Raw genomic sequence first — 13,654 nt, 5'->3', positions numbered from 1 at the left:
TCCCCAGTTTTTGCCCTGCCGCCTAGAATGTCTTATAGTGAATTGTTTCTTAAATTTAAATTCAAATTTGGGGCAGATTGAATGCACTATAGCAAAATAACTACTATGATATAGACATCCAAAATAATGAGTGTAAGATACACAACAGATATACAACAAAACAATAGTACAGTATATGATATAGTAGTACTATAGACTATATTTATTGAATGTTTTAGCTCAATATATATTTGGTTATTATTTTTTATTTATAGGGTTTTTTTTCTTTGTTTATTTACAGAAATTTCAATAATGTCTACTGGAGACTTTAATTATTAGACTTTACATTTTAATTATTATAATTATTAGACATATTATATAATTTTAGATTTATGATATATTACTGTTTAAGTTTTGGGGTGTTATTTTATTATTTTCTATATTTGTGCATCTTATATTTCATATTATATATAATATATGTTAAATATTTTATTTATTTATCTCCCCATTAAAACTATAATTCTTGGAATCTTAGAGAACTCATTAGATGTTTGCTTTGTTCTAGCTGGAGGCGAAAAAAGGTTACATTTGGGTTCTGTCTTTTTGGGGTCGATAACATAAGCAAAATCATATCTTCACTAGCCCGATGAGTTTTATTAGGTTCTCCAGTCTGGAATCTTATCCTTTGCCCTTTCCCAAATTGTGGCCAGTTTAGATTGCTTTTGGTTAATAACCAAAGAAAAGATTGAGAATTAAGGACTATACTTTCTACCAAATCCTCGCATAATGGGAAACCAAATTTAGGATCAACATATAATTCACATGAAAGATGAAACCCACGATCATTCAGTTGAGATAACGTCTTTATTACACTTAACTTAATGATTTTCATCACTAATTTACAAATGACACACCCAGCGTTAACAATATATGGTTAATCATCTTAGCTCCAAAGAGATAAAGCAATTGAAGTTTGTCCTGTGAAAATTGGACGACTTGGTCTGCATCGAACTTTGAACATTTCCGATATTCTTCAGTGTACTCATCCTTAAAATGAAGGCCCTGTACATGAATTTTTTTACAAACCATCTTGTTGCTACTTTTGTGTAATCTAAAACATTCATTTGCCTAATGATGATGTCTTTGGGATTTCTCAATCAATTTGGCTGCTTGCTAATGCTGTATCATGCTGAGCTCTGCAGGATGAGACAGGTGTATATAAGAATCTATTGCAAGAGGTCTCACAAAGAGTGGGAGCATCTTTGCCTGCTTATTCGACTTTCAGATCTGGTCTAGGTCACCTTCCTATTTTTACATGTACTGTAGAGTTGGCCGGCGTGATATTTACTGGTATGCCAGCCAAGAACAAGAAGCAAGCAGAAAAGAATGCTGCCATGGCAGCTTGGTTATCTCTCAAATCTCGTAAGTAGCCCATACTCAAATTCGTTCACTGCTCTGTCTCCAATCAATTGATCTTTTATATCTACCTAGTAGAAAAGTCAATTGGAAAAAGAAACAAAAGTAATAGATAATGAATTAATGAGATGGAGTCAAGAATCATACACCCTGAGTCTGTCAGCCCCTTTAAAACCAATTCCTGGTCCCTTTCCTGCCTTACTTGGTACCTTCATCTGTTAGCCTTCCTCTGCATCTAAGATTCTTATTAATCTTTGAATATGCAATTCAAATCGTGTGAATAACATTGAGGCATGTGGGGATAATCCAGTACGTTTGAGAGTTAAAAGAGTGGATTAACTTAGTCTTCTTAAGTTGCATATGATCTATAGCTATCTGAATTTGTGAGCATGTTTTATGTGTCAATAATCTAATTGCTAATAAGTTTTGTGCTCCATTGTCTTTCCAGTAGTCCAACAAACCGAGCTTCCTTATGAAAGGTCCCATAAGGATGAGCAGGAGCATGTGACGGTTGCTCGTGCGCTGCAGAAGTATCTAATAAAGGCTAGATTGGCAAGAACATCTTTTCCAATAAAATTTCCTACACTAAACCTAAGGCCATTGAGTACACCGCAGTCTCCAATTACAACATCAAAAATCCTTCCCTTGATATGCCCGAAAACTGCTCAACGCAACAGGCCTAATCCAGCCTTGAACAACAACCCCACATTCCAAATGAATGTCAGGCCAACAAGCCAGCCAATGGTTACAGTTCCAAATGAAAGTCAGTCATCGTTGGCGGATATCTTCAAACCCCGACCTCAGAAGTTTCCCGCAGTAGGAGCAGCACCCTATATTCCAGTCGGGCACTGCAACCCACACAGTAGGATCGCACCACCAGTGACAATTCGGAATATGATTCCTGTATTCTCTGCACCACCCCTTCCTTCACCGCAGTCCTTACACATGGCACCACCCGTGTCTATTAGACAAGCTGTTCCTGTATTTGCTGCTCCAGTTCGGGTGGATGAGGTGTCTTCCATGGTGCATCCATCTGTTAAAGTAGAGGATCCTCGGATCCCCAGACCCATTACACCTCAAGTAGAGGAGCCACTATTCTCTAAAGCTGTACAAGGTACGCTAGACGATTCACCATTCTCCAAGCTCCCTTTTCTAGTTGAGGACCCTTTTGATTATACAAAGCCTGCTCCACTAGCACCAATTTCTGAAGCTCCGACAGTTCAAGGTGACCTACCCACAACCGAAGCTCTCACATCAGTTGAAGAGACGGCATCTGCTGAACAGGACAAGCAGCAGGAGCCAGTTGAGGCCAAAATTGAAGGCTTGGAAGATCTGAAGATATGATATTGGAATGGCCAGCTTCATTCAGTAAGGGTTATCTAGGTTTTGGAATCTCTTTTTTTTTTTATTTAATTTTTTTGCCCGTTTCTCTTTTTGATTTTACTTATTCTGTTGTGGGGAGAAATCTTCTGATTCTAAGAGTTAAAACTTCTCAATTTGTCTGAGCGATGTTGAGAGTACATGCTCTGTTTGTCTGTTGTCTTAGGAGACTTAAATTAGCAGTATGCAGAAACGAACCTTTTCTTTGTGGCTATTAAGTAGTTACATTAGATATATTAATGTTACTAAATTGTTCCAATAATCCATGTTACATTAGATATACTCCATGTTACCAAATTGTTCCAATAATCCATGTTCAAGTCAAAGATGAAATGGGATATGGATGTGCTGTGTATGATCAAGGCTGCATCCCCTTCCTTCGATTGAGAGAACCGAATTAAAATGAAAAAATGGGATTCCTATTCGTGGACGGAGGGAGTATTATGTTGTTGTCGATATAAAATGATAATCATTTTCCTATACGACAGAACGCTATTATATAACCACAAATAATTTTATTTTATTTTATTTCATCAGATGGATTCAAAATAATGATGAAATTTGAGGATTGCTTTTGTTTTTTCAACAAAAGAAATTAGCCTATTTCTTTCCAATACAATCTAGAAAGTGCAATCTGCAATTTTAGTTAGGTTGCCTAATTAACCGAGATATTAATGAAAATTGAAAACAAATAGAGTTTCTCATGAAAAAGACTCAACTTTTGTTCTTTCACTCACTGATGACTCTACTTTGATGAATTTTGGATTTCTTTTTCTTTCAAATGATGACTATTCTGTGAAACGGTAGAATTTCTTAGCATTTGATCGCCGCTGAATTGTAATTAGATAAAAGAGGGGAGATCCAGACTTACGTGGAACTCATCATCACTTGTCTGTTTGCTTGTCTTTCCTTCATTTCTTTAACTACCCTTTCTCCCATGGTTTCTTGAGAGAGAGAGAGAGCATCTCAGATCCCAAATAAATTTGGGAGTCCCAAAATCGAGAAAAGGTAGAATTTTTGATACCTTCTCTTGTCTCTCCATCTCCACCTAGAGAGAAGGGTCAGAGATATGCAGACACAGACGATTTGTTTGGGAGGGAGCTTCCTTAATCTCAGTGCCACTGACCAAATCAAGAATCTCAAGCATCAACCTTTCTCTTGTACCCCCAATTTGTCTCATTGTCACGTTTCCAAATCTGGATTATCTTGTTCACCTCAGCTCTCAATAGGTATGAACATAATTTACCCTTTTATTTCATGTTCCATTTTTGTGTGTTTGATGATGCTATAATTTGAAGAGATTTGAGCCAATCAGTTGTGTATAAGCTTGATGTCTGATGGTGTTGACCTTTACTAAGTTGAAGCCACATAATTATAAACAGTAGGGAAACTCAGGGTAATGATAAACCACAATTAAGGCTAAGATGGAGTGGAGCCATGGACAATAAGTGGGCTGATGATTCATGGATATTTAAAGATGGCCATTTCTATGTTATTAGTTTATAATCATATGCATAATTGCATATCATGCTTTGAACTCTTTTTGTTGCTAGTATGAGGGTATGCCTACCATAGTTGAAGGCTTGAATCGAACTCTCTCTTTGAGTCTTTTACTCCAACTCCGGTATAATTTGGCTCTTTCGTGCTAGTATTTGTTGTTGGAGGCAAGTAGGTGGTTTGAAGGTATCAACACAACTATTAGGAACTCAATTTTGATATATCATACCGTACTAGTGTTTGCAGAAATTTTCAGGCCATGCACGAGAGGATTGTTTAGAATCATACTGATACAAGGATTTCTTTAACTTATAGATGAAGTAAAAGTTGGATGAGTTTTAGTGGAATCCCAACACATTCTGTTTTTCTTAGTTTTTATCTAGAAAATCTTGCTTGACGTGCAATTGATGCAGTGGCCAGTTGTTGTTGGCTGCAAGGGGGATTAGGAGATTGATGAGATTGAGAGGGGCAACAAAAGCTAATGTCTCTCATAGTTTTTTTTGCTATAGGATTGACTAGAACCCTTAGCTACATGGCGAGATTGGAACTGATTAGTACTCAGTGTTACATTGAGCTTATTAATATTTCCATCAGCCTAGGGTTAATTGTGAGAACCCATTTACACCCAACTGGTTTCTTTCCATTAGGAATATAAGAGGTCTCCCTAGTCCCATCATTCCAAAGCTCCAACTTCCTCCTTTACGAGGATTCTCCATTTAGGATTATTTAGGACTTGTCTTGTTGTTCAAGGTACACCATATTTAAACTTGGAACGATCAGTGCAAGTTCTAACACCCTTTACTAGAGATATAGACAAGTCCATGCCATCATTAACAGGTACATTGTCGTCAAGGCTCAAAACTTTCCTTCACTAAGCGAACTTTAGCCGAATTCATCCGTCATAGTTTGGAGTCTAGGTCCTGAGTATAGCATTATCTTTCCTGAACGGGCATGAAACTGATTATCTGCAAATTGAGGACGAACGGGTAGGGGCATTATCAGTATTTTGGGATTAGGATTCCTACTATTTGTGCTTCCTGCCTACGATATGAATGTCTCTTGGTTGTTGGGGTAGTTGGGTGAGAAATTGAAAAAGAGTGTTCTATGTTATCAGATTCGTAGATCTTTATTATATCAGTACACAAGAAAGACGCCTGGCATTGACTTTGTGTCCATCCTATGATGATGCAGTGATGCTGATGGATGTGAACAAATGCTGTGCAACCAAATATTTTGCAGATACGATGAGATAATTATTTTGATATTGTGGACTCCGAGCTAGGAATTCTTAGACTGTTGGGATAAGCTTATTTTCCATCATCATGAATTGTGTTTCTGCATATTCTTATCATGCTGCTTAATATCATAGGTTCTTGTAGAGCCAGTCAAGTGGCTGAATTATTCCCCACAGTCTCTCCCGAGATTGTTGTTCGTGAGGCGAGGATAGAGGACTGCTGGGAAGTAGCCGAGACACACTGCAGCTCTTTCTTCCCTGAATTCTCATTCCCTCTAGATTTTGTACTGAGAATCGACAGGCTAATTGGGATGCTCTTTGGACTCTCGCTGCCGAAGGGCTGCCAGAGAACTTGCCTAGTTGCTGTGACCAGAACTTCTTCCGAGGAAGTTCCGTACTTTTTAGGGAGTGACGGTCTCAGGATTGGAAGTTTTGATGGAAAACTCAGTCTATGCAAAGGTTATGTAGCTGGGATCTTGACAGTAGATACGGTGGCCGATTTCCTTCCACGAAAAGGGCCCCATCGACAAAGAAGGTATGCCCGTTCTCACTTCTCATTATGTCTTGAATTTGAATTCAACCAAATACATCTGAGGCTTGATATATGTGTTTGTTATCACTGCCAGGACAGGTATTGCGTATGTATCGAACGTTGCTGTCCGAGAAAGATATCGGAGAAAGGGAATAGCAAAGACATTGGTTGCTAAAGCAGAGGCAAAGGCTAAATCTTGGGGATGCCGTGCCATCGCGTTGCATTCTGACCTTACCAACCCTGGAGCCACTAAGCTCTACTTGAGCAGAGGCTTCAGATGCATTGAGGTGCCGGCTGGAGCAAACTGGCCACAGCCTAGGACGTCGCCGGAGATGGAATTCAACTTCATGATGAAGCTCCTCAATTCCACAGACAGCTGAGGTTTAGTTAGGAAGCAGAAAAATACTCGAAATGATCAATGTAACTGCTGAATAGATTACATCAATTTCAACATGCAGAAAATCGAATGTAATTATTTTTGTATGCTATGTTGTTTTGTGACACAATTACACTGTCATATGTTTATGAAAGTATTTGAGTTTTCTATTCACTGCCAAAATCAAACATTACAAAATGGTAAAAAGTAAAGATCAAGGCTATATAGTAAGTTAATTAAGAACATGAACATCTTTATTTCATTTATTTTCCATTTTGAGCCAGTGTTTATAGCAAGGCCTGATGACAGTGAAAATTATTACTGTACTGCATTGCAACATAAATTACAACACTCGGAGAACGGAGGCAATCTATTTCAAAAACAACTCGGAGAAATGAGGGAATCGGTTTCAAAAACACTGTTTGGCATGTCGAAGAAGGCCGATTGTTGCAGTTGTGAATGCTCTCTGAACGTCAACTAGGATTATCTTCGACTATATTTGGACAATTTTTTTCATCTTCGACTATATATGCACAAATTTGTTCAAAGCAGATGTATCAAGAGCTGTAAACTCTCTCACAGCAGAATGAACAGCTAGACCAAGCTTGATGGCATCTTCGTTGCTTGGTGCCTGCAGAATCCGCACGACCAATCAGTTTATTGCAAAATATTAATATGGTTTTTCGAATAGATAAACTATTATCACCTCGATATTAAGGGGCAGCACCGGGTCATGAAGTGAGAGTCTCAAAAGGAACCATCCACCATAGCCGGAAACCCTCACCTATTTGTAAGGATAATGGAAGTCAGCTCATGAATTAAATGAAAGTAAATTCTTTGAGGATATCCTAACAAAAATTTCAATGTGCTTCATGCCAAGGGACTTATATCAACATAACCACAGAGACCTTCTGGTGTTCGGGACATATGAAACACTTGGCATGATATTTTGATCTGTGTAAAATGGATTGAGCAATGTAGACAACATTTAATATCCCAACATGTGTTGCATAACAGGTAAATTGTGAAATCAGAGCTTCCAGATTGAACTTTTTTGGTTTGTTAGAGCACTAATTACAACTTACTCCTTCATAGTTAACCGGGGCTTTCTGAAGTTTTGGATCTGAAGCAATGATGTTCTCCAAATTTTGTAGCACGGCCTCTCCATAAGCACGGAATGATCTAAAAGTAACAACTAAATGAGTATTCTGTGACGTCCAATTACAGTATTAGTCTGCAAGGTTTAGAAAAGCTCACCCTCCTTTAAGATCTTCGTGATCTTGGTTAATTTTAAGTCTTAGTTCAACAGAAAAAGCTGGTTCCTGTAGGCCATCTACCATGTCTGTCAGAACCTTGCTGCCTTTACCCACTCCAGAAGCCTTGGCAGACGCGAGTTTGTTTAAGAGTTTGACCTACAGGTTATTTAAGTATATAAGCATAGAGCAATAAACATTATTGAATAAAGTGTATAGGCTTGAAATGCTGACACAAAAAAGAACAAAGAGAAAATCTAGTAGTATAAATTAAATTTTAACAATAGAGTACTACCATGAGATATGCTCCGTCATCAAGCCAATGATTCTCCTTCAGTGCTCCATGGCCACTGGTTTCAATAGCTAAATGTGATTCTTCTCCAACGGAATTCTGTCATTATTCAACCAACATACAGCTTTTTTACAAGTCAGGATTGAAGAATGACAAAAATATCAAAAAAACAGAACTAACAATAGTAGAAGAAATCCTCCTGTAAGCGAAAAATAACAACTATTCATTGAGCTGGCAATATCATTTTCTTCTCGCTGTGCCTGAGGATCTAGACTAAATGGCAAGATGATCTCATTACAGACATCAACAAAGAAAAATGTCACTTAAGAAAATTGTAAATAGCTTCATGGGTAAAATTATGTGCTTTGAATAACTCCTTATATATAAAACGACAAAATGCATCAAGCATTTCCCCAAGAAGGCAAGAAGTCACATGATGCTGAAATTTTGGTTTGTCTAACAGCCACGAATTCAGATTATAGCACAAACAATTATTGAACTCTATAATGCAACATACTATGAAATGAGCATACCAAACGAATAGCTTCATCAATAACATTTTTGTAGCCTCTTTTGAATCTATGGTGCCTTCCGCCTGTCAATATGGTTTGGTGATAAGTATAGTGATAGTAAAAACACAAAAACAATAGTAACAATTATCTTACCGAGCTTCTTTTCGATGAATGTAGTCAATCCATCTGATGTCACACTGTCAGTGACAATTGTAGTCCCAGGATGCTAGTTAAATAAACATGATGGAATTATGTCAGGTTAGGGCATTACACAGTGTACTAATGATTGAATATGATAAAGATGACACCGTACTTCCTCTAAGACAATAGCAGACATAAGGGCTATTAAACGGTTCCGGTTTAACTCACGGCCACTGGAGTCCACAGCAGCAGATCTAACAAAACCACAGAACAATGTTTATCATATAAAGACCTTCCATCTGATGTACAAAGAAATAAGAAAATCCACCAAACTGCTACCTGTCAACATCAGTATCAAAGATGATGCCCAAGTCTGCTTTGTTGTCCAATACAGCCTTGGTGATAGCTTTCATTGCATCCTTATCTTCTGGGTTCGGGATATGATTAGGAAAATATCCTGAAAAAGACAGTTTGTTATTCAGAGCCAAGATGTTGTAACACCGTAAGCGCCATACAAGAATCTTCCAGATTCCTTACCATTTGGCTCTAGGAATTGACTTCCAGTAGTAATAGCACCCAGAGGCTGGAGCACCTTTTCCTGATAAACCATAAATGTAACTCAGTCATTAGCTAAGTTACTCTAAGATATTCAATCAGGAAGTTGCATTTAAAGATGAGGACATACCATGATACCTTTAGGTCCTTTTCTAAAAATAGCATATTCTATATATTTTCATATATCTTGTAGAACAATAAAATATAGATATATGTGGAGAAGTATATAGACATAGTAGAGAAGAGCAGTGGGTGTATTTCATTTACTCAACATAGACTATGTCACACCACTGATGTGGGATACTAATATTCTTAGCATGTCTATATAAAAGGCTCTTTATATGTTCATGCTGATCCTGCTCAAAATCATATCCATGATAGATTGGAAAGATATGGATTCTCTAGCACAATCAATTCCTGCTTGATCTTCACATTTTTTGAAGTAAAAAAACATTTTTGTCTGAAGCATAGAAATTGAAGCACTATTTGTCAAGTTAAAATCTTTAAGAACTTGCAAGGAGATCAACACCTTTTATGAATACTACTTTCCGATACGAGTATCAGCAATGTGCATCCATGAGATGTTACCACGATTGACAGTTTTTGTTATCATTTGACCTTATGTTTGAATTCCTTTAACTTGAGGAGGAAAAATTTCTGAAGTAAAAACACGTTTAACGTTCAAACTCACAGCAAAAAATCCTCCAGCTCCATTTCCAGCATCAACAACTATATGGAAACCCTCCAGTGGCTTCTCTGGAAGTCAGAAAAGTAAGAACGGTGAGAAAGGTTGACCATACAACTAATAGATGAGTACTTAACTAAAAAAGCGGATTGAACAGGTTACAATTATTGCATAAATTTTCCTATAGAACGAGTTTAGATTAAGACATCGAATCAGATCAAATATGGGACTAGTCCTCTGTTGCGATGGAAGTGAACTGAATTTTCCATCCATCTAAAATGAAGTGGTCATATAGATGCATATTTGAAGGCACACCTATATTCCCTGCAGCTTTGCGAACTGCTGCAACCAGATCAGATGTATAAACAGTCATGTAGTCTACTCTTTTAACAGATTGTGCTGCTCTTTTTTCAGCTTCCCTGAGACCTTCATCAGTGAAGTTTTTGTAGATATCAGCAGCACGTTCCAATATGTCTTTGATATCCACTTTCCCGAGCCCACCAGCACTAGTGAAGAACTTAAACCCATTGCGGTTGTAAGGAAGATGGCTTGCTGTTACAAGAAAAGACGTAAGAATCACAAAAGGTTCTATCTGGTAAGTATGAAATCCAGCCTTCTAGGGCAAACAGACTAAACAGAGGTAGGGAAGAGTTAAGAGATTAAACCTGTTATCATTATAGATCCATCTGCTGGACACAAGAAATCTTCATTTTTAGTGAGAGTGCTATTGAACATTGCTGGTGTGGATGCTAATCTACACAAGAATACCATGGTTGGAATCTACAAAATCATCTCCATTCAGGATAATCATCTTTCAATTACACAAATGTTTATTCAGTAATCTGGGAATTATGATAATGGAAAGTAGCAGTTGTTACAGTTGGCAGAACAACTAAGATATAACCAGATTAGCTACACTGGAAGAAATTCTCGCTAATTGATAAAGAAACTGTCTATCCATCGCAAGTTAAGATAGAAATCTTAACGCACCCATACTGGATAACATCAACACCTCCGCCAGCTAGACCTCGAGATACTGCATCCTGTAATTTAACCAGAATTTAACCTTAGGCAATCTTAGCCATTCAGTAACACTGAAAAAGATAATCATAATAAATTGACCTTAGGAAAAACTTAGAAGCTGGAAAACCATGCATAAAACCATAACACGAACCGGATTGTACAAATACAACCTAAAGCCCGTATAACTGATACCTGCATCTTCTGAGCAGATATTCGTGAATCATGTCCTATAGAGACTTTCAACCGTGTAGATGAATCAGGTTTCTTTCTATCTAACAACCATGCTGCAAAAGCAGCTGCAATTGCTTCTGTAACTGGTTCTGTGAGGCTAACAGGTTCTCCTTCAACACCATCCACAGCAACACCTCGAATATCACTGTTCCATGAACGGTGACAAGAAAATGTATCAGAAGGAAGATGTGAAGTGGTCCGAAGTGGAGTATCATCTAAATACCAGACAAACTAAAGAACATAAAGAAAAAACATTTAATACCATAATAAAACATAATGAGCAGCAAAACCATCCCAAGCATTGATCGATCAACACACAAAATACACATGGGTTTTCAACAGAGACAAACAGGTTTCGAGGATCCTACCAAAGAAAATGCATCATACTATACATAGCAAGAATAATCTTTAACAATCGATTCTTATGAGGAACGGTCTTCAATATATATAAAGGTTGACTAAAAAGTTTCCGCTTATTTAGAAACAATAGAATTGCAATGCACATTAATCTAGGTTTCTGATTTCAACAGAAGAGAAAAATAGTATTTGAAAGAAACAAAAATGAATTTTCTTCCGTTTCCAGCTTCAGTATAGTAAAGCGGAATGATCATCAGCCTCTTATGTATCAAAGTGACCAAAGAGAAGGAAGTCCCAAGAAAGAGAGATATCATGTGGGAAACTGTGCACTAAAAAGGTTGAATCTAAGAGCTCGTCAGCTGATTTTACATCTGGGGTCAGTAAACATTCTTGAGACCATTTGATAGAGATTTGCATGTTTAAGAAAGAAATTTCCTGACTCACTCCCAGTAATTAAATTCCTGCTTCACACAGATATTCATAGTTGACAAATGACAGTCTTATTAACCCACGAACCTATCCAGTCATATGAATAAGGAAATTGAATCGCACTTTATACTGACCTGCCATTTTGAAGCTTGAGAAATGCACTTTTGTCAACAGAATGTATGATAGTGGCAGATGAGGCCGCTGCGAGAAGAGTAAAGACAATATAACCAAAGTGATAAATTATATAAATAAGTTTTAAAACACCAACAAAAAGAAAATCAGATAGATATGCACAACGAAAAGGTTAGATCAATCAAAACATTCTAAAGGTCGGACCCAGGTAGGGTGAGAGTGAAAGCAACCAGAAACAATGAGAATCTAGTACAGACCATTGCAGTAAACAATTGCTCGGTTTAAATTCGAGAATGTGGACAATTTCTTGGTGGGGATGTCATTCCACGCCAGCTTTCCACTTAGGTAGGGAAGCAAGTTTTTTCTATAAGGGGTACAACAATCCTTTCGGTATTGGGTGCTTAAATGCCTATCCTGCTGGCAGCATTGTGCTACCAGAACATGTTGGACAATCTTCCCTGACATTGCTGCATGAAAATTGAAAATTTTGCACTATTATTAAGGTTGTTATGGATAAGAGCTTTTAATAAAAAATCACAATCTCCATGAAGTCTTGGGCGAGATGTTGCTTTCTGCCTCGGAGTTTAAATGTTGTTCAAAATTTCACCAGCACATTAAACTTCTTGTAGTCCTTCCACCTTCATGCCTTCGGCGAAGAAGGAACGAGGTGGAAATATTCAAATTAACTTCCTCAAAGTATTAAAATTCCACGGTTTCCACCGGAACCTTTCTGTTACGTACTAACCACTTAAGCATCTAGCTTTCTCCTAATTATAAAATCAAGAATCTTAATAGTACATCATTACATCCACAAATATTTTGATTTATGCCAGTTACCAAGTGAACAGGAATGATAATTTACATGTTAAAACCCCTCCGAGCGATCGCAAATACAAGAGCTCTCATTAAATCGTTGATAATTATAGATCCGCAAAGCTTAACTACAGTTTAAACTAATAATTTAGACAGTTAAAAACTACCTCATTATCAAAAAAACAAGAATGAATTAACTCATTGCATTTCCAATTCATCCATCACAACTACGACGCACAAATCAACACATCCTAGCACACCACAGCGGATGATAAAAGCTTAGAAAAGTAGAGCTTCGAAATCGAATACACAAGAAAAATACTGGAAAAATTAATTAAATACAACCGCGTAGTGTATGAATAGTAAGAAAAAGAGGAACACTTTACCAGCCATATTTGAATCGCGAGACAGTTGAATTTGGGAGAAGAAGCGGTAGAGGTTGGCGAAGAAAACTATGGAAGGCTGCTGCGAATATGCTGATTAGGTGGCGAAGCTGGAGATCGCGACAGCTGCCAAAACACGATTTTTCCAGTGGTAGTAACGCGACTTAGGTTCCAAGCTCAAAATCACCCTAGTTTGAAATAAAAGATTAATAACGTTTTCATTTCCTCTCCTCCATGAAAAAAAATACACATGATTAATACTCTCTTAATTTAATGTCTACACTATCTTACTAACATTTATTTTATTTATTTATACTTTTATTCTCTTTTCAATTATTTGTTTTATTTTCTTTATTTAACTCTTTAATCAACTTATTAAACACTACTATTAAATGCTTCAATTATAATTGGACGAAGAGAATATTATTTTCTTT

At 37.2% G+C, this 13,654-nt stretch overlaps 3 protein-coding genes across 4 annotated transcripts; 2 read left to right on the top strand and 1 right to left on the bottom strand.

Annotated features, from left to right (window-relative positions):
- The first annotated feature begins 1,169 nt into the window (after window positions 1–1,169).
- On the top strand, window positions 1,170–3,009 carry LOC125209911 (double-stranded RNA-binding protein 6-like). The gene is made up of 3 exons (XM_048109486.1): window positions 1,170–1,401; window positions 1,844–2,509; window positions 2,615–3,009. Exons 1-3 carry the CDS (start codon window positions 1,332–1,334, stop codon window positions 2,737–2,739), a joined length of 861 nt encoding a protein of 286 aa, XP_047965443.1. The 5' UTR covers window positions 1,170–1,331; the 3' UTR covers window positions 2,740–3,009.
- Window positions 3,010–3,513: 504 nt separating this feature from the next.
- On the top strand, window positions 3,514–6,588 carry LOC125213206. Its single transcript, XM_048113613.1, has 3 exons — window positions 3,514–4,004; window positions 5,642–6,041; window positions 6,133–6,588. The coding sequence occupies exons 1-3, from the start codon at window positions 3,845–3,847 to the stop codon at window positions 6,416–6,418; spliced, it is 846 nt and encodes a 281-aa protein (XP_047969570.1). The 5' UTR covers window positions 3,514–3,844; the 3' UTR covers window positions 6,419–6,588.
- A 58-nt stretch (window positions 6,589–6,646) lies between these two features.
- Window positions 6,647–13,358, bottom strand: LOC125213205 (phosphomannomutase/phosphoglucomutase). Of its 2 annotated transcripts, XM_048113611.1 has the most exons (18): window positions 13,224–13,358; window positions 12,282–12,491; window positions 12,027–12,093; window positions 11,068–11,251; window positions 10,843–10,895; window positions 10,518–10,606; window positions 10,168–10,404; window positions 9,859–9,923; window positions 9,150–9,210; window positions 8,952–9,069; window positions 8,785–8,866; window positions 8,625–8,697; window positions 8,493–8,554; window positions 7,963–8,058; window positions 7,672–7,826; window positions 7,500–7,596; window positions 7,121–7,198; window positions 6,647–7,045 (listed from the first exon to the last, which is right to left on the bottom strand). In XM_048113611.1, exons 1-18 carry the CDS (start codon window positions 13,228–13,230, stop codon window positions 6,938–6,940), a joined length of 1,842 nt encoding a protein of 613 aa, XP_047969568.1. In that variant the 5' UTR covers window positions 13,231–13,358; the 3' UTR covers window positions 6,647–6,937. The 2 variants fall into 2 exon arrangements, with proteins under 2 accessions (XP_047969568.1, XP_047969569.1); XM_048113612.1 differs by lacking the exon at window positions 12,282–12,491 and having other exon boundaries at window positions 13,224–13,357.
- Window positions 13,359–13,654: the final 296 nt, after the last annotated feature.

The sequence above is a fragment of the Salvia hispanica genome, chromosome 3 (genome assembly GCF_023119035.1).
Source record: "Salvia hispanica cultivar TCC Black 2014 chromosome 3, UniMelb_Shisp_WGS_1.0, whole genome shotgun sequence".
In the NCBI taxonomy this organism is placed as follows: Eukaryota; Viridiplantae; Streptophyta; class Magnoliopsida; order Lamiales; family Lamiaceae; genus Salvia; species Salvia hispanica.
Note: the sequence above shows the minus strand (reverse complement) of the source record. Positions and strands in the feature narration are given on the sequence as shown.

Coding starts and splice junctions, on each gene's coding strand:
- LOC125209911 (XM_048109486.1), top strand. CDS start 1,332: ATGCCAGCCAAGAACAAGAAGCAAGCAGAAAAGAATGCTGCCATGGCA. Junction 1,402..1,843: donor TTGGTTATCTCTCAAATCTC/GTAAGTAGCCCA, acceptor TTGTCTTTCCAG/TAGTCCAACAAACCGAGCTT. Junction 2,510..2,614: donor ATTCTCTAAAGCTGTACAAG/GTACGCTAGACG, acceptor AAGCTCCGACAG/TTCAAGGTGACCTACCCACA.
- LOC125213206 (XM_048113613.1), top strand. CDS start 3,845: ATGCAGACACAGACGATTTGTTTGGGAGGGAGCTTCCTTAATCTCAGT. Junction 4,005..5,641: donor TTCACCTCAGCTCTCAATAG/GTATGAACATAA, acceptor TTAATATCATAG/GTTCTTGTAGAGCCAGTCAA. Junction 6,042..6,132: donor GGGCCCCATCGACAAAGAAG/GTATGCCCGTTC, acceptor TATCACTGCCAG/GACAGGTATTGCGTATGTAT.
- LOC125213205 (XM_048113611.1), bottom strand. Junction 12,094..12,281: donor AGCAATTGTTTACTGCAATG/GTCTGTACTAGA, acceptor CTCTTCTCGCAG/CGGCCTCATCTGCCACTATC. Junction 9,070..9,149: donor TCAATTCCTAGAGCCAAATG/GTAAGGAATCTG, acceptor TGTCTTTTTCAG/GATATTTTCCTAATCATATC.